This window comes from Dipodomys merriami, unplaced genomic scaffold, assembly GCF_024711535.1.
Source record: "Dipodomys merriami isolate MVZ:Mamm:240054 unplaced genomic scaffold, mDipMer1.0.p SCAF_12, whole genome shotgun sequence".
In the NCBI taxonomy this organism is placed as follows: domain Eukaryota; kingdom Metazoa; phylum Chordata; class Mammalia; order Rodentia; family Heteromyidae; genus Dipodomys; species Dipodomys merriami.
Window position 1 is genome coordinate 30,200,658 of NW_027202493.1, and position 18,963 is coordinate 30,219,620.

At 39.5% G+C, this 18,963-nt stretch overlaps 2 protein-coding genes across 5 annotated transcripts in view; one reads left to right on the top strand and one right to left on the bottom strand.

Annotated features, from left to right (window-relative positions):
• The first annotated feature begins 23 nt into the window (after positions 1 to 23).
• Hmgb2 (high mobility group box 2) lies at positions 24 to 2,689 on the top strand. 2 transcript variants are annotated; one of them, XM_070016471.1, is made up of 5 exons: positions 24 to 108; positions 731 to 896; positions 1,198 to 1,343; positions 1,433 to 1,607; positions 2,162 to 2,689. In XM_070016471.1, the coding sequence occupies exons 2-5, from the start codon at positions 747 to 749 to the stop codon at positions 2,321 to 2,323; spliced, it is 633 nt and encodes a 210-aa protein (XP_069872572.1). In that variant the 5' UTR covers positions 24 to 108; positions 731 to 746; the 3' UTR covers positions 2,324 to 2,689. The 2 variants fall into 2 exon arrangements, with proteins under 2 accessions (XP_069872572.1, XP_069872571.1); XM_070016470.1 differs by having other exon boundaries at positions 25 to 108; positions 727 to 896.
• A 4,375-nt stretch (positions 2,690 to 7,064) lies between these two features.
• Galnt7 (polypeptide N-acetylgalactosaminyltransferase 7) overlaps positions 7,065 to 18,963 on the bottom strand; it is a 121,928-nt gene continuing 110,029 nt past the window's right edge. For all 3 annotated transcript variants that reach the window (XM_070016472.1, XM_070016474.1, XM_070016475.1), the window contains exons 7-12: positions 18,066 to 18,183; positions 16,109 to 16,231; positions 14,880 to 15,098; positions 12,743 to 12,841; positions 11,915 to 12,043; positions 7,065 to 8,926 (exon numbers count right to left, since the gene is read on the bottom strand). In XM_070016472.1, coding sequence (XP_069872573.1) covers positions 8,789 to 8,926; positions 11,915 to 12,043; positions 12,743 to 12,841; positions 14,880 to 15,098; positions 16,109 to 16,231; positions 18,066 to 18,183 — 826 coding nt within the window. In that variant the 3' untranslated portion in view covers positions 7,065 to 8,788. The remainder of the gene's footprint in view (positions 8,927 to 11,914; positions 12,044 to 12,742; positions 12,842 to 14,879; positions 15,099 to 16,108; positions 16,232 to 18,065; positions 18,184 to 18,963) is intronic.

Below are 18,963 nucleotides of genomic sequence, written 5' to 3' on the forward strand. Positions count from 1 at the left end.
CCAGTTCACTCCGGAGTCCTGGCCAGCCGCGGCTCCGTCGAACCCGGACGCCTGGTGGGACTCTGAGGAGAAGCTCGGCCCAGCGGGACCCCCCTCAGGCCTCCTCGGGTTTGTGGGCTCTTCCCGGCCTCTGGGAGCTCCCTGTCGGGTGTGGGCGCCGCGGCTTGTGGGGTTCCACCTGGCGGGCGGAGCGCGGGGTGCCGGGCTGGCGGGCCGGGGCCGCGGCGGCGGGGTGGGAGAGCGGTTTCCCGGGGCCGAGTCCGGGCAGGGCCCCCTTGGGGGCCCGGGGTAAATTTGATTGTGGTGGGCCTCGAGGCCCCGAGCGAGCGGGGCTCGCGGGCGCGGAAGCCGCCCCGGGCCGGCGGCCTTCCGAACACCGGGCAGAGGTTTGGGGGTGTTCGCGGCGGCCCGTGTGTGTGAGTGTGTGTGTAAGCGTAAGTGTGTAAGGGGGGGGCACGGGCGGCGGCTTCGCGGCCTTCAGGGAAAGTAGCCGGTGGCGCGTGAGGAGCGCCGGGCTCCGCTCCGGCGGGCGGGGAGAGCGGGGTGGGCCGGGCGGGCGGCCTCGGGGCGCGGAGGCGGGGAGCCGCGCGGCCGGGGCGGAGGCGGCGGCCGCCGAGGGAGGAGGGGCCGCGGCCGGGCGCGCGAGTTTGCGCGGGAAGCTGAACCCCGCCAGCGCCGGCCGCGCCGCGCCGCCTCGCCGCTTCACCGCGCCGCGGTCGCCCGCAGGTAGACGCCCCTCTGGCGCCATGGGTAAAGGCGACCCGAATAAGCCGCGGGGCAAGATGTCCTCGTACGCCTTCTTCGTGCAGACCTGCCGGGAAGAGCACAAGAAGAAGCACCCCGACTCCTCGGTGAACTTCGCCGAGTTCTCTAAGAAGTGTTCGGAGAGATGGAAGGTGAGAGGGAGGGAGTCGGTGGGGGCCCGGGGAGGAGAGCAGCGCTCCACGAGCCGAAGGGCTGAATTTTCACGGAGGTGTGGCGGATAATCCTCTAAATGAGTTTGGATTTGAACTTCAAAAAACTTGACTGGTCCGATTCAACTCGTCCCCTAACCCTTACTCTCTGTGCAGCACACACGGCAGTGTTGTTGCCTCAGGAAGCGAGATCCTGAAAGATCACACATATGCATGTGTATGTGTATAACAGAACTAGATTACACTTGGCATTTTTTTTTTGTCCCCTCTTCGTATTCTGCAGACCATGTCTGCAAAAGAAAAGTCGAAGTTTGAAGACATGGCGAAAAGTGATAAAGCTCGCTACGACCGGGAGATGAAAAATTACGTTCCTCCCAAAGGCGATAAGAAGGGGAAGAAAAAAGATCCCAACGCTCCGAAAAGACCACCGTGAGTGTTTTTGTTTTCTTGCGAAACTTGTTTTATATTTTCTTTTCCTTTCCCATTTGACTGGTTAATTCTTTGTTGTTTCCTTTCAGATCTGCCTTCTTCCTGTTTTGTTCTGAACATCGCCCAAAGATCAAGAGTGAGCACCCGGGCCTCTCCATTGGGGATACTGCAAAGAAATTGGGTGAGATGTGGTCCGAACAGTCGGCCAAAGATAAGCAGCCCTATGAGCAGAAAGCAGCTAAACTAAAGGAGAAATACGAGAAGGTAAACTTGGCCATCTGGCATTTTTTTAAAAAGGTTAAAACTAAGTAAATGCTTTATTAAAATGTGTTAGAAACAGGTGAATTGCATAGCTTTGGAAAACTTAGGTGACTGGTATGTTAATGATTGTCAGTCAAGGAAAACCTTACTGAAACTTATATGCTGAAGTGGACTATACAACAAACACCTGTTTGAAAAAAAGCACTGTTTGCAACCATGGTAAATTCCTGTATGTGTGCTCATTTGCAGTTATACAAATCTGATTAAGAAGTGTGTTGAATTAAGTGTAAAATATTCCTAAAATGTGAGATTAGAAGGAATGTGTATCAGAGTTGGTAAGGAAAGGACTAGCGTTTCATAATGAAAGCTCCCCATCATTAGCTTTTTTAAAGCCTAAAGGGAACCAAGTGCTCTCAAACCTAAGGTAGAGTAGACTCTGAATTCCTTTTTAGACAGCAATCAGGGTATTGGCCAGTAATTTTAGTTGTTTACAACCAAGGTTTCTCATTATTGAGTAATGATACCGGATGCTGATTTTCTTTATTTTGACATTTCAGGATATTGCTGCATATCGTGCCAAGGACAAAAGTGAAGCAGGAAAGAAGGGCCCTGGTAGGCCAACTGGCTCAAAGAAGAAGAATGAACCAGAAGATGAGGAAGAGGAGGAGGAAGAGGAAGATGATGAAGATGAGGAAGAAGAGGATGAAGATGAAGAATAAATGGCGATTGTGTGTGGAATGTGTGTGTGCGCGCGCGCTCAGGCAATTGTTTTGCTAAGAATGTGAATTCAAGTGCAGCTCAACATTAGCTTCAGTATAAAAACTGTACAGATTTTTGTATAGCTGATGAGATTCTTTGTAGAGAAAATACTTTTTTTTATGCAGATTGTAGCTTTTTGAGGGGCTACTACATACAGTTAGATTTTAAAGCTTTTGATGTTGAATGTTCCTAAATATTTAATGGTTTCTTTAATTTCTTGTAGCACAGCAAACTTCATAGGAATGAGTATCATAAATTTTGGGTTTTTTAGGATGTTGCATTTTGTTTTTTTTTTAAAAAAATTTGTAATAAAATTATGTATATTATTTGTATCGTGTCTGTCTTGATATACTAATTTCCTCTTAACATACAGCCTAGGTCAATTTTTTTGCTATTTCTGCCAAGTAGCTTTTTAGGTAGTGATAAAAGTTTTGTGCTTGACATTTCTATTTGCTTGTCCCTCTTTTTAAACACTTTGGGGAAGATAAAGTGTGGAGTAAATCTCTTAACTTGGTTTTAAGAAATCAGTAACAAGGATAAAATTTTGTTACTGAGTTGAACTTGTTCAGCGTAGACTACCAAATTAGATTTTGAATTATCTTTGGTCTTTAGAATTCTGAGTAACAAGTCTAAAATTAGTATCTGAGATGGTGTGTTACTCCACAACTAACTTGTGTTTCACCAGGATAATACCAAAATGGAAATACATTATTCAGCTATGTGATTCTTGGTTTTCTCTATTGCCATTTGGAGTACTTGGTAAGGATAATTTCATTTTTGGTTAAATTAATTAGACTCCTACCAGAATATATTCAATGGCTTAGGTGAAATGTTAAGAATCAGTATGGTACTAATGCAACAAAGAGATGGTAAAAAAGAATTGCTAAAATTGAAGTAATCTTAAAAGATGTCTAAATCTATAAACCTATCCCAGAGGGTTCTCTTGTCTCATACTTTTGTGTCTGACTTTGTAATTCATTTTTTAAAAAATGTTCTTTTAAATGGGGAGTTGCTCAGGGATTGAGATGGGTCCTTCTGGCTCACATTGGAGATCAAAATTTCAAATACTGAAAGCAAGTTAATGGATAGATGATTTCAATGAATGCATGTTTTGGAAGCACTAAAACGAAGGTAAGAATTAGGCAAGTATACAACCTTGGTTCTCACTTTACTTGAGAACCCCAGTAAGTGGAATACTTTATCCTATAAAGATTCTTAGAATAGCTGCCCCTATGTATATAGTTTTTGTCATTTAGTATTTATAAAATTTGCTGAAGTCTTTAAGGAATTGTTTTCATTTAATACTATAAGATACCACTAGTTTATGTTCATTACTATAATACTGAATGATTCTAACACCATTCTGTGGTTAAGTAAAGCACTGTTCTTGGGGTGGGTTTTGTGTGTGTGTGTTGCTGCTATTGCAAATGGCAGTGCTAAAAAAAAAGTGCTGAAGTGGAGCTGTGGCTATCCTTAAGCAAAAGAGCTTCAGGGACAGCTCCCAGCCCTAGGTTCAAACTCCATCACTAATAAAACAAAAAATCCTTTGAAGGACTTTTGATAGTCAAGTGAAGTCACCTCTACTAACTTGCCTCAAACTCCAGCTCTTTCAGCAGCCCCAAACCCTAATTTGGCCACCTCAGTTCAGCAACACTCGAATTCCATGTGTTGGACCATGACTTTTAAGTTCTACCATGCAGACAGACTTGATGAGCTTAGGATTCACCTGCACATTTCCTTTAAGATGCAGTTTGCTTTGCTGTCCAATTCCTGAAAATGCTTTTAATACTCTTGTGTGCTATCCAATTTATGAAAAGTTGCCCCATGTATTTTGGCATTGTATAGTTTAGGATAATGGATAAAGTCCAAGACTAATTGAGACATCACATTTTCTAAAAATTTTGGGGCATTCAATCAATACAGCCAGAATTTAGTCAGAGCAAAATCTCAAATGGATTTTATTCAAAGATACGTTTGCCAGTCCTGGGGCTTGAACCTGATTACTGTCCCTGAGGGTTGTTTTTGTGTGTATGTGTGTGTTTTGGTTTTTGTTTTTGCTCCAGGCTAGCACTCTTACCACATGAGCCACATCCTGCCTTTTGTGGTTAATTGGAGACAAGAGTCTCAGGCACAGTGTTTCCTAGGCTGGCTTCAAACTGCCATCCTCAGATCTCAGCTTCCCAAGTAGCTAGGATTACAGGTGTGAGCCAACAGTTCCTGCTTCATTCAAAGTGAGCCACCAGTTCTGCTTCATTCAAAGGTAATTTAAATGAATGAAATCTTCAAGATGGCACTTCCACATGTTCAATTAAACCACTGAACTATAGGTAGATTATGTGAATTGCACAAGGCAGAGATAACCATTTCTTCCTTTAGAGCAATCATTCCACATGGTTTATTTACCTTTTAAAGAGCTTCCATTTCTTTACTTTTAAAATAGTAATGACACCTGATGGAGGAGACTGAATTGCACAAGGCAGAGATAATCATTTCTTCCCTTAGAGCAGTCATTCCACATCTTTACCTTTTGAGCTTCATTTCTTTACTTTTAAAATAGGAGTAATGACATACCTGATGTAGGAAACATGAAAATGCAGACACAGACCCTTTATACAGGTCTGTAGAGTGGCTTATTCTGATTAAATACAGATTTTAAGACTTGAAATTTGGAATAATATTTAACATTTATATCACCTTGAATTTGTGCCGAGAACTTTATATAATCACTGTATGTATGTATGTTAACTCATGCAATCCTAATAACAATCCTATAAAACAGGCAGTTTTCTCTATTATATAAATGAGAATACTGTCATTCCGAGATTAAAAAACTTATCCAAGGTTATAAGGGTACTTTGTAGTGGAGCAGAGTTATAATCAGACTTCAGACTCCATCCTATTATCCTACCATTAAGTTGAGCATCTGTAACATCATTCTATTATTAAAACTAGAGCCTTACTGTTGCTCTACTCGATGAAGGCTCCAGGCCTACTTCACTCAAAAATTTGGCATTTGCCAACCTCAGTTATGGGCATCTCAAAATCGTAAAGAAAGAATTGCAAAGCAGGTATTGGATCTATTGTAGAATTCATCCTTCCTTTAAATCTCCATTTTTAAGGACAATAAAACCCCAAATCATTCAAATTTTCATTCATTTTCTTAAATAATTTTAAATGATTTTAATGAATATTTTCATAACACTCAATTTTTTTTTTTTTTGGTTGGTCGTGGTACTTGAACTCTGGGCCTGGGTGATGTCCCTAAGCCCTTCAGCTCAAGGCTAGTGCTTAATCGCTTGAGCCACAGCATCACTGACTGCTTTTTCTGTTTATGTGGTGCTGAGGAATCGAACCCAGGGCCTCATGCATGCATGCAAGACAAGCACTCTACCACTGAGCCACCTTCCCAGCCCAACGCTCAATATTTAACTGCTTTTGCATGAAATAATTTTATTTGCCTAAACTTTTGCCTTCAAGGTCTGGCTCTGATCAAGTACCAGACATGTTTTCCATTGAATTATTGTGGACTTTCTGTCTAGATATAAAAAGCTATGATTCCTATGACTAAGCAAGTCCCCATTTATTCCTCTCTGGTGCTGTCACTATTCAAATTTCTTAGCCTACTACTACAACAGCTAAGGATGGAAAGACAAGAAATAGACAAGTCAGTTCAACAGTTCCCAATTTAACCCAGAAAACGTCCTTCAATCTGTTAGCAGCCGTATTTTCTCTTGAGATAGCTTTTACACAACGAGGTCACTCTATGGGCTGCTTCTAATTTCATTTTGGTAGTCTTCTCTTTGCTTCAATTCATCTGCTGTTATAATTTTGATTTAAAGAAAGCTTTGCTTTTAATAGGCAATTATATAGGTAATTATATGCTGCCAATAAGTGTATCTATTGTTGATATTTTATATAATTGTTACATAGGTAACTAACTATTGACATACATAGGCAACCAGAAATTGCTATGTTCCTTCCTAAACAGATAAACTGAGTATTCTAAGGACATGTACAAGAATTCTAACCAATGCTCAAACATACCCACAACTAATAACTATTATTTGTAATATTTCAGGTCTTAATTCTGTATCCTGTAAATTGAAAAAAAAGCAACTCAGTAAGATGTACTTGTTAGAGTTAGAAATGATTACAAATACTGAAAAAGCTATGAATTAAAATAGAATATTTTATTTATTTTTCCTCACCTAAAAAACAAGCAACCCAGAATTAAGGTATACATTAGCTTCTCAAATTTACCCTAATAAATCTTGAATATTTATATAATTTCTACAGAAACATACAGTGTATCAAAATCTTCATAAATCAAATTTATAAAATGTGTAGAAATGCATAGTGATATTAACTTACAAAGCAACAATATGGGAATTATTTCCAAAGCAGCCTATAGTAGAAAACAGTATGGCAGCAGTTTTTGATGTTTTCCATGTTTGGTAAGGTTTCTGACTTCAATATATAGTATATTCACAGAATATCTTCTCTGTTTTTTTTTTTTTTGTTGTTGTTGTTGTTGTTAATGAGTCACACTAAGAAAAACCCACATTTTAATTTACCCATAAAATTACATGCACAGTTCATGTGCCACCTTTCTTAGGCCTATGCATAGATAACAGTTATAATCTATTCAACATGGAAAATGGTGTCTATTTGCAAACACACAAGTAATTACAAATTCTCTCCTTTTTAAACAGTTGGTTTATTTCACAAGTATATAAGCATATAAATGTATTTATTTTTAAATATCCCTAGAGATGAGTGAAAGTTAAAATGGTTGATCACAGATCAGTAGCAAAATTCAAATTGACAATTCAAAATTATAAATAAAACTGTTTGGAATGTTTACCTTTTATTCTCCAAATTGAAGAACTAAGCTGGGAAGAAACGAATGTAGAGTTTTTGTTGGTTTGTTTTTTAAGCTTTAATTATAAATAGTTCCCTCTAGCAGTACTTTGTAAGTTCTTTGCATTGTAACGACACCATGATTATATGATTGAAAATGCTTAATTACCTGCCATGCCCCACGTTATCACATTTTGTTTTAAGCACTCAACTTGGGTATTTAAATATTTTGGGGAATAAAAGGCTACTTAGAAATTAAAAAGCTGAATTGACCATTTGCAATGTTTGGTCTCCTATAGTAGGTACTGTCTTAATAAATGTTCAAATTCAAACAAATCTTCTTTTCACTGGAAAAAATACTAATAAAAATGTTTCCTCAAATGAAGGAATACTAGAGAACTTACATCCAATTTAACAGAAAGTAATCCACTTTTGTTAATGAATTTTTAAAAACTGAAAATTATACATGGAATTGTATTTAGATTAAAAAAGATTAAAAATGAAATGTCAATTCCCTCTTGGTTTTACAGATTGCACAGCTGAATAGTAATGCCCCCTAATTTTTCTTGACTTAATTTAGTAAGGACTTGGGAATTCTTGGATGTGTTTGAACTGGAGTTTTGTTGTTTTTGTCACCCCTTACTTTCAAGTTCCCAAACTGAAAATTACTTTTGTTTCTTACAGTGACAGGGACTGGAGAAAAGGAGATCCCAGATGTAGGTGGACAATGTTTCCCCTCATTGGAAAACCCCATTGCTCTCCTAGGAGAGCAGATGGCATGGAGAATCCAGCTTGTACGGGAGTTGATGCCACTTACCCCTCACACCCTATGGAACAGCCTTGATATGCTCCACACTGCCATTTCTTACTCAGGCTGTGCAACTTCATAGCAAACGAATTCATTTCTGAGTAGAAAAGTATTCCTCACACTGATGACAGTTCACCCAATCATTGCCATCCTGTTAATTTCATCAAAAGCTCTTCAAAAATATACTGAGAAATAAAGGAGGCACTAAATGTGTTGAATTTCACCTTTCAGAAAAGCAGCATGACTATGAAGGCAGGCCACCTTGGCTAACCACCTGTGGCAGTGCTCCAAAAAGATGTAAAATTAAATAAAGACACAACAGGTTGATAATCACCCAGCTACTTAGGATAGCCTGGTTACTCCAACCTTTTTTTTTTCAAGTGCGTTTAAAAAAAAAATATATATATCAAACTGCCTGTCAGACCCCTGAGTGTAATCCCAAAGAAACAAGATGCTTTTCACTCTATTATAACAAAAACAGAGGGAAAAGCACAAATAACCAACATCATCTGAAAATGAAACAGAAAAGATGTAAACATCTACAAAGTTTAAGGTAAAAGCAGTTTTGTAAACAGTAACTGCAGATGATAATGTTATTGTAAAATCACAGTTTATCAATGTCCTTCAAACTGATCCGAGGTTCCAGGTTTGGAGCTGTACAGAGTTAATAATAATGGTTGCAGCAGGTTCCAGGCGGTTTTCAGTCCTGTATAAATTTACTTGTCAGTAGGTAGATTATTGGTTTCCTTTATTCTTCCTAAATACTGTGGATGTTATTCATTTCCCACTTTTGTGTCCTTTTACTGGAGTCGCAGCTGGAGATGAACACTTGATGCAGGACCTCTGAGCGGTCTAAGCATTTTCCTGAAGGAACGTGAGTAAATCTGTGCAGGGTCTGGAACACATGGAAAGGAAAAGTAAGTTTTCATTTGGGACTGACATCACTGACATTAAGAGTCATTGATCTGGCTTTCATTAGGACACAATTCCAGCAAACTGGACAAGTCTGTATTGACCATGCATCAAACTTTGCATTTCTCTTGTCAATCCTCTAAGTTCTTGTACTGATAAGTCACAAAATACTGTTGGTTCCATGTTCAGATTCTTTCCCTCTGAGCCCCATCTCTGATTCCTATCCTGGCCAATGATAACACCAGTTTTCTTTCTAGTCCTCAAGAGCCTCCTGCTCTTTCTCTCAGTCATTCATCTCACACCAGTTCTTTTTCTGTGTGTGTGTGTTTGTGTGCACGCACACGCACGTGTGTAGGGGAGGGGTGGGGCCTGGATCCTGTCCCTGAGCTTCTTTGGCTCAAGACTAGTGTTTTACCATTTCAGCCACAACTCCATGTCCAGCTTTTTTGATAGTTTAGTGGAGATGAAGAGTCTCCAAGACTTTCTCATCTGTGCTGGCTTTGAACTTTGATCCTTACTATACTGACATCTGTTCTAATAGAACAAAAGCAATAGTGGGCAAAACAGCTCAAGTCTGGACATGAATCAAGCAGTGGTCCCAGTCTGTTCTGGTAGCAAGTCTTCATTGCACGCGCTCTCCAACAAGCACTCAAGGGTGGGACATGGTGAAGCATTTACAGCTTATTAATTTTGTTAAATGCTCACCCTCACATACAGTTTTTAAAGACATCTTGAAATGAATTGGAAGCATAAATCAAGTACTTGCAGGCAGACAAGTACAATAGTATTTCTGAAAAAGAAAAAGCACTTGAGCAATTTACTTGAAGTAGTCGCCTCCTTCAAAGAATGCCATTATTATTCAGCAAACTACAACTAGTCAGACCTGGGTAATTGTCTCCAGGTGAACTGAGTCCATCACTCCAAGAATCGACAAAGACTTGACAGTATCTGTTACCAAAGATAAAAGTGTTTTTTTTTGTGCGTGTTTTTTTAAAGCAAAAATTAGAATTTTGGAAAACATTCCTACTATTATGAAAATGTGATGGTTTCGCAGTATTACAAGACTTTCCTCATGAATTATAACCATTGGGTAGATTTGGTACCTTTATTTAAATTTTTTTTTTGTCAGTACTCAGTTTAGACTCAGGACACTACCACTTGTGCCAAGCACTCAACCCCTTTTGTTTTAGCTTATTGTTTTCAGATAGGGTCTCACAGTTTTGCCTGTGCCAATCTTGGACCACAATACGTTTCCTCTGCCTGGCTGGGATTATAGGCATGTACCACCATGCCCATCTTGGTTCTTTTAGGGGCCAGCCTCAAACCACTGTCCTCCTATCTCTGCCTCCCAAATGGTGATATTATTTGATAGTATGCAATGCAATGTGCCAACATTTAGATCTACATAACAAGAAATGGTATTTTCTAAGCAATGCTTGATCTTCAAAAGGCTCATCATATGGTTAAAAAGTCCAAAAAAATGTAAGTGACCAATGGAGTTTAATGTTTGTAAGTACTTGATTTAAAACTACCATTTATTGAATTGTAGTGTAGGATCAGAGGAATACGGTCACAATTTTCTGCAAAAGCTATTAAGTTCTTTCTAACTACATGTTTGTGAGAGGCTGCATTTTCCTCATATATATCAGTGAACACAACAAACTGTACCAGACTAAATAGAGAAAACGCGAGAATACAGCTGTCTTATATGGACCAGAGTGTAACATGACTTTTAAAAGTATGAAACAGCACTATTCTATTTTTTATAGGAAAAAGTATTTTTCATTAAAAGTTTATTTGTATTAACATGTAGTAAGGCTATAAATACTTTTATAATATGTAATTTTACAACCTTCTGATTTAATTTTAGAATATTATTTACTAATAACTTACATAAGAAGCAAATAATGGCTGGGAATGTGGCTTAGTAGTAGAGTGCTTGCCTAGCATGCATGAAGCCTTGGGTTCGATTCCTCAGTACCACATAAACAGAAAAAGCTGGAAGTGGCACTGTAGCTCAAGTGGTAGAGTGCTAGCCTTGAGCAAAAGAAGCTCAGGGACAGTGCTCAGGCCCTGAGTTCAAGCCCCAGGACTGGCAAAAAGAAGAAAAATCAAATACTATTTTTTGGGATATTTTATATGTATGTGTATATATATATATATATATATATATATATATATATATATATCAGTAACATATTTATCAACTGTTAGTTATCCAAGAGAGATGGGAAGGGGAAGGATTAAGCTGGGGAATCATATCTTTACTATATAGCAAGCTAGATCTTGTACTGAAGAGGGGGTTTGTTCACAAATACTGGATGGATCCATTGAAGGTTTCCGGGTTCTTGTTTGAAAAATAAACTTCCACAATACTTTATGTCCTTATTAACTGATATGAGCCAAATCTAATTTGAAAATTATACATCAATCCATTCATACGTTTAAATCTCAACTTTCTCTAGAGCTTTAAATATGCATAGCTGAAACAGAAAGTGTCCCAAACGTGGCCTGTGAATAAATCTGACCTCTGAAGCAAGCCACTTGCTGATTTATTCTGCTGTATTTACCAAACTGATTAGGAGCCGGAGAAGGTCTCGGCTCCCAGGTTTTATTTGTTAGTCTCTATCTCCACCTGGTGGATGACATGAAATACATTTTTTTTTAACAGTATGAATATATTTTATTTGAAGAACAACTCTTTCAGATTTTAAATGCTCCATTTTGATCCTCCAACAATGGTGCTGATTGCCTCTGGAACACTGATTTTCCCGAGTTTCTGAAATCGTGGACATCGTGACCTCATTACATGAGAGACCAATGTGGGACCTCATTATTAAGAACAATGATGAGAAGATAATGCCAATCAATTCACGTGTAGGGTACAAGTTTTAGTCATCAAAATTCTACATGGCAGGTGTCACTGAAAATGAAATAGTACATCCTATTATTCAAGGAGTGGAAACAATACCTTTAAATATTGCCATTCCTTAAATTCATTTAGATTACAGTGTGTAATCATAACTTTTGATCCATCAGGGCCCTTTGTCAAACACTGGTCATACTGCATCAGCTGATTCGCTTCGTTGATTCGGAAAAGCTGTTAAGAAAAAACAAGCAACAATAAAATAACAGTGGAAACTTCCCTGCGTATATACATTTTACAAAGGGAAAGCAATTGAACTGCTGTAATTAAACTCAGTAACTTAGTGTTCTGTAATTTTTCTGTGTGTTTAGAACTATTAGTCCACAGGCAGGAGCCATATTTATTTTGAAGTTAATTATGACTCCCATGAGCACTTAAATAATTATGTTCTTTAGCCTCTAACATACAGTGTGAACAATAAACACATTATTATGTACCAACAATGTGAGCAAATGAAAGATTGGAAATGGATATCATGTTTCATAGTCTAGATGGAACAGAAGACAAATATATGAGTAAAATATACATTACTGGTGGTAATAGCCCAGTTTACTGGGGAAATGTACAGCACTGAATGACACGTGCAAAAAAAAAACCCTGAGGCTTACACAATATATTCTGCCATACCTATGTTTTCATGTCTGTCTGTACACATCAACACTGGATTGAGGTCTTATGGGAAACCCAACCTCTGTTAGTCCTCTTATTTAGATAAATGTTGTATGAGCCCTGTTAGTTCTGTTTAGAATGTTTTGCTTTATCAGAAAACAAAACCTCTCGACTAAACACTGAACTGAACCCTGCCTGTGATCCATCAGCCTGGCAGCTCTTAACACTGCCCAGGCACTTCGAGTGAGACAGGAGGAGACTCACCTGATTCCCTCCCATCCTGTGGCAGGGCCCCAGCTCCACAAAGCCTCCGTTTGTTCTTCCCATGCTGTCAATGCAGTATGAAGCTTCAAAGCCTCTGATCTAAATGTATAAAAAGATGAAGCAGGACACCCTTTAGCTTTTAATAAGCTCTCATATCAGATGAAGAGAGAATTGCTCTCAATTCTGCTATTCACGGGAGAAGTAGAGGAGTGGTGTGTGTGGGAGCGGTGGAGCGGTGTTGTCAGGTTATGGCTGTATCGATAGTCTCTTAAGTATTTCTGAGCATATGTCATCTTTGAAGTCATTTTCTTGAAGTCAATGTTGGAATGAGTTCATCTTAACAGGGCACTGGGCTGATACAGATTTCCATAAAATACCATGGGGCGAGGGGGGTGGCGGTGAAGATAGATAGGACACAATTAAACTCCAGGCATAGTGGAGCACACCTGTAACTCCAGCTACTTGGAGGTGGAAATAGAAGGGCTGCAGCCTAGACCAACTTAGGTAAAACAAGCTGAGTGTGTAGTGTCTGAAATCCCAGTTACTCTGGAGGGGGGCGGGTTTCATTACTGTCTGAGGCTGGCACCAGGGGAAAACGGGGAGGCTCTATAAAAAGAAATGAAGCTGGGCACTGGTGGTTTACACCTGTAATCCTAGCTACTTAGGAGGCTGAGATCTGAGAATCGCGGTTCAAAGCCAGCCCGGGTCTGAAAGTCCATGTGACTCTTATCTCCAATAGTCCACCAGAAAACCAGAAGTGATGCTATGGCTCAAGTGGTACAGTGCTAGCCTTCAGCTCAGGGACAGCACCTGGGCTGAGTTCAAACCCCATGACTGATCAAAACAAAACAAAATAACAAATGAAAAGAAAATGACTAGGGGTATGACTCAAGTGGGCAGAGAACTTGCCTGGCCAGCTCAAGGCCCTGAGTTCAATCTCTAGCACTACAAAAAGGAAAAAAAAAAAGATACTATTAATTGTAATTTCAGGATCATGATAATTTATTGAATGAGCAGCAAGTAGAAGAAAGTTACTTCATTATGATAGTAACATGCTAGGTAGCTAAGCATTTAGAAAAGAATTGTGTGGGATTTCCCAGTGGCTATGAAGCTACTAAAAAATGCCCCAGGTCTCTCAGGGGCAAATGTCAGAGCATAGGGCCAGGTCGGAAAGCTTTCCTCTGACTCTGGGTAATAAAGGTGAAAAACAAACAGGTTTTCAGTTTTTGAATCTAGCTTTGTGTTACATTATAGATCCGTGCAGTCATCTCAAACCACATCTCTGTAAAATGTGGATGAAATATGTATTCATTCAGCAAATATTGGCTGTGCACTATGATGAGAGAGCTTCTGAAAATAGGAAGAGCAGCAAGTCGCAGTCCGCAGGCCACAGAGTCTGTAAGGTGACAGAAGGTGAGGGAGTCTGTCCGCCCATCTGTCTTTCTGAGCAAAGAAAATAGCCTGTCACCGTGCATGGAGGATCTCTGAGAGAATGTGAGGAGAATGCTTTTAAACAGACAGTGTTTCAGCTGGAATGCTTGGGAAAGGCTGAGATATGAAGTGTGAGGGGCAGGGGTCCCAGCAAGGAGAGGCTAACCTGAGGAATTTAGCAGTGAGATAATAAATGGAGGGCAGAAAAACCAATTCATTCATTCATCCATCCATTCATTCAGTACTAACTGAGGACAGACTACATGGTACGGATAGTCAATGCTATGATAAAGACCCCCGCCCCAGCTCACATTTCAAGGGAAGCAAACATGGGATGTAAAAGCAAAAACTGTAACAGGAAAAAAAATCATTAATTCATTAGAGAGTGCTAAGTGCCATTGAAAAAAGAAAAAGTCAGAGCAAGTGAAGGTGGGGAAGGCACTTGGGTTGGGAGGAGGGTGGTGAAGGGTAGATCTCACCGGGGCAGGGGGTGTGGGGACTGGTTGTGTCTGCAGATACTCGAAGGCAGTCAGAGAAGGTGCTCAGCTCGGTGGTCAGTGGCTATAGTGGTTTAGTGGAAGCGCAGTTTTACCCCAACTTTTCCTCAAGATTTTTTTTTATTTCACTCACACATTTCCATCTCTCTCTCCCTCATCCCGAAGCCTACACCATACATTTTAAGATGTGAATTGGGGCTGATACTTACTTCTCCCCATTCCACATTTTTGGAGGGCAAAGGGTAGTGTGCAGTGATGTCATAAGCGATTTCTTCCATGAACCACTTGAAACTTTTGCAGTTGTGATCTTCTCGAAATTTCTTCAGCTCGGATATATCCCCATAGGGTAGTGCCTTTGATTCAGGACGACTAGCATAGAAATAGTCTTTATATTCATCCCACCAAACCTCCACAACTCTAACATAATTCTGTGAAAAAGAAAATTCTATCACTATAGAAAACAGAAATAGCTGGAATATCATAGTCATCTGAGACACATGACATATGACATGTAACACATGACATATAACCAACTTGTTTCTACAGGACCTGGCATTTAATTAAGCATCAAAGACATGCAATCTAATGACCCTAATACACTATGTGCCAAGTATAAAAATGTCACATGTGTTTGTTCAATTAAAAATAATGCATGCAGAATACGATGTCCTAGAAGTAGAAGATCATAAATTCTAAGATAATATAATCTATCCTATGAACAAAGGAAGAAATTGATGCTCAGGAAGGGTTGGAGAGAAAGAACCTGGCTGAATACAGGAATGCTTTCTCCCAGAACAATCTATTAGTGCCACATTACTGACACATACAAAGAAAAATCTCAAAGGAGACAATGAACAGTGTGAAGATATGAGAGAATATAAGGATGAGAGAATAGAACTATAAATCATAATCTTGTAAGAAGTTAGTATCCAAATACACAAGGAACTTGAAACAACCCAGGTAAGGGAAAATAACCAGATTTTTCAAAATGTTGGGAAATGCTGGACAAAGGATACAAAATTTCAGTCAGGGGGAGTAAGCTCAGGTGATCTGTTGTACATTAAGATTACTGTATATATGAAATTACTAAGGGAGTCGATTTTAAGCATTCCTACCTACCCATGAAAAACATGATTATAAGGTACATGATAGATAACTTTAAGCCAATCCAGCAAACTATCAAATATATATCATATATATATATATATATCAAAATACCCTATTGGCCAAATATACTTGTCAATTAAAAACATAAATGAAAAAGAAAATAAGTAAAATGAATACTCTTGAAGAATGACAGATTTCCTAAGGAAGTCGAGCCTAAGTTAAGGTAAAGATATTTACTCTTCTTCCCAGAAGGCACTGGTTAAGAGGCACCTGTGGGTGTGGTCCTAGTACTTTAACACTGTCCTTCTTCTCTTGTAAGCAAACAACTCACCTTTAGAGTTGGAGACGACCCAACATAGAGCGGTGGAGGGTTTCCCTGCCAGCCTTCAAGACGGTAGATGTGCCCAACACGGGAACAAGGGACAAACAACAGTTTGCCACCACACTGCCAAATCTACCAAGATAAAATAAAATCACATGTTGTGGAAGTTGTTCCAAAGGTACAACCCGGTAACAAGTGAAAGTTCATTGTGTGCGTGCAAATCCTAAATCTAAATTGGGTACCAGGACAACACAGAATATGTAAGCTAAACAGATCCTAAACTGATTATTTTATTTTTATTTTTTCAAATTCTTTATTGTGAGTAAGTGGTTACCTAATTTCCCAAATTTCATAGAATTGTGGGATAGTGATGCTTAGAGTCACAAACACATTCTAACTTTCAAACAAATTGTCTATAATGGTTTATAACATTTATGAGTTCTCTGAGTTTTGCAATACAGTTATTTCTTCCATCGTGGATGATATGTACATTTCTTTTGTTTTGCATACCATCAGCTGTTCCCTTTTCCCCACTTGTTCCCTCCTTCCCATCGCTGCCATTGAGTTGCTTAGTTCATTTTGATCAATGTCCACTAAACTGAGTATTTTAAAATAATTTAGTTGCTGGGCCACCAGTGGCTCATGCCTGTCATTCTAGCTACTCAGGAGGCTGAGATCTGAGGATTGTCGTTCAAAGCCAGCCAGGGCAAGAAAGTCCCTGAGAGACTTCTATCTCCAATTCACCCCCAGAAAACCAGAAGTGGTGCTGTGGCTCATTGTGGTAGAGTATAAGGATTGAGCAGAAAAAGCTCAGGGACAGCCCTACAACCTATCAAAACAAACAAACAAACACCAAGCCTTTATAGATGTATATTAGTTAGTTTTATTTAGGTTATATCACTTCTTAAAAACTCACATGCTAATGAGGAAGACAATGGGAATAGAATAATCAATTGCTGCTAAAGGGACTTTTCCTTAGTTACCTTAGCAGCCTTTTCTCATTACAACTAACGGTTCTATCCCAGCATTTCTAATACAATCCCTACTTGAGTCAGTATTAAAATAACCTTCTAACTGGCTTCTTCACCTTCATCCTATCTCTATTTAACTCTATCTTTATTTATAGAAAGAGATTACTGTAGCTGAAGGGCAGCTTTGGGTCATGTTATTGCCTTGCTTAGTATCTTTGATGGCTTCTTACGGCTTATCAAATTAGGTAAAAAATCTCTTAGCTTGGCATTAGATGCTCTTCAATGAGATCCTGATGTGCCTGTTAACTTTATTTTCTTAGATGTCTTATTCATGCTGCTGGACTCTGCCAAACTGCGCTTTACCTGTTTCATGTTCAAATCTATACTATACTTTTATTTAACTGTGGAATCCTCTCCCCTCCCCTTATCTCAGCTTAACTATACCATGTACCTTTGCAGTTCTGTCTCGCTTTCTATCTTCAGCACAATGATGTTTGTTTGTTTGTTTTTCAGGTAGAAAAAGAGTTTATTGGGGGGGAGAGCAAACTGGGGGTCCACACAAGATGGAGGCACACGAAGACAACAGAGGGAAAAGAGAAAGAGAAGAGAGACGACGCTGTGTCAGCTGAATGCCATTATCTCTCTCTCTCTCTCTCTTTTTCTGCTTCTTGTCCTACAGTGAGGTAGCATCACTACGCAGTCCCAATACATGCAGATTCTCCAAGAACCACTGCAATACAAAGCCCCCATGTCTGAAAGCCTTCAGTGGGATTTACATTTCTGGTTTGTTGGCCACAATGAACTGAGCCCTACAGCCATTTACATTTAGAGTTTGCTTTATTTTCTCAAAAAAGGTATAAATGTTTGTATTTAAAGTTGTTCCTTAGAGTTGAGAAGTGCATGTTATACATTAAAAAAAAAAAAAAAGCTCCCTCTCAAAGTCCTAAGTCAGTAACTACTGAGAAAACTGCCTTTTTTTAAGTGAAAAATGTTACCTTGTACGAGATCTCAAAGTTTTCACCACCCCAGATTTGGAGCCCTGGATCATAGAGACCCAGTTCAAAGAAGAACTCTCGTTCGATGGCAAATAATCCGCCAGCCATGGCTGGAGACCTGAGGAGAAGACACACTGCAATCATTATTATTCAAGAGAATCCCCCTCCAGCATCCCTTCACCAATAGAGAGCAAGCTTTTCGGGGATACAGCCTAAATATGCATAGAAGAGATATCACTGATGGCCAAACATGAAGAAACTATAAACCTGTCATAAAACAATATGCTCGAAATCCCTCGAGTTACCAAGATTTCTAACTAAAAGTTTATAATCAACTTTCAGAACATTCTGATATGTCACCATTAGAGGGCGTACTGGTTCCCTTGTTTTAAAAATGAAAACAGCTGAAATAAAAATTCCGCTTTCACTCCTAGAACATTGAACCACATAGCCATGGTCTGCTAACTGCTCCTGCCATGATTTATGCGTTGCTCTGGGATGAACAAAACCATACACTATGAAAGCAGACTGTCATTTTTTAATTTTATGGCTTAGGGGCTTGCCGAATATGAGTGTAAATCACCTTAGAACAGCCACAGTTCCTCCAGAGTTTGCAAATGTAGCATGGGAAAGACACAGGACAATTCCATGTTGCTGTTTACTTAGGAGTAGGAATGCAAAAGGGTGACCTTGTGACCTTCTTGGATGGATCTTAAAAGTGGATTTTTTTTAGGGGCACGAGAAAAAGAGTCAGGTAACTTTTTGTTGTTGTTGCTGGTTGTAGTGATTCAACTCAGGGCCTGGGGACGGTTCCTGAGCTTCTTTTGCACAAGGCTGGTGCTCTACCACTTAGATCCACAGCACCACTTCTCATTTCCTGGTGGTTAATTGGAGATAA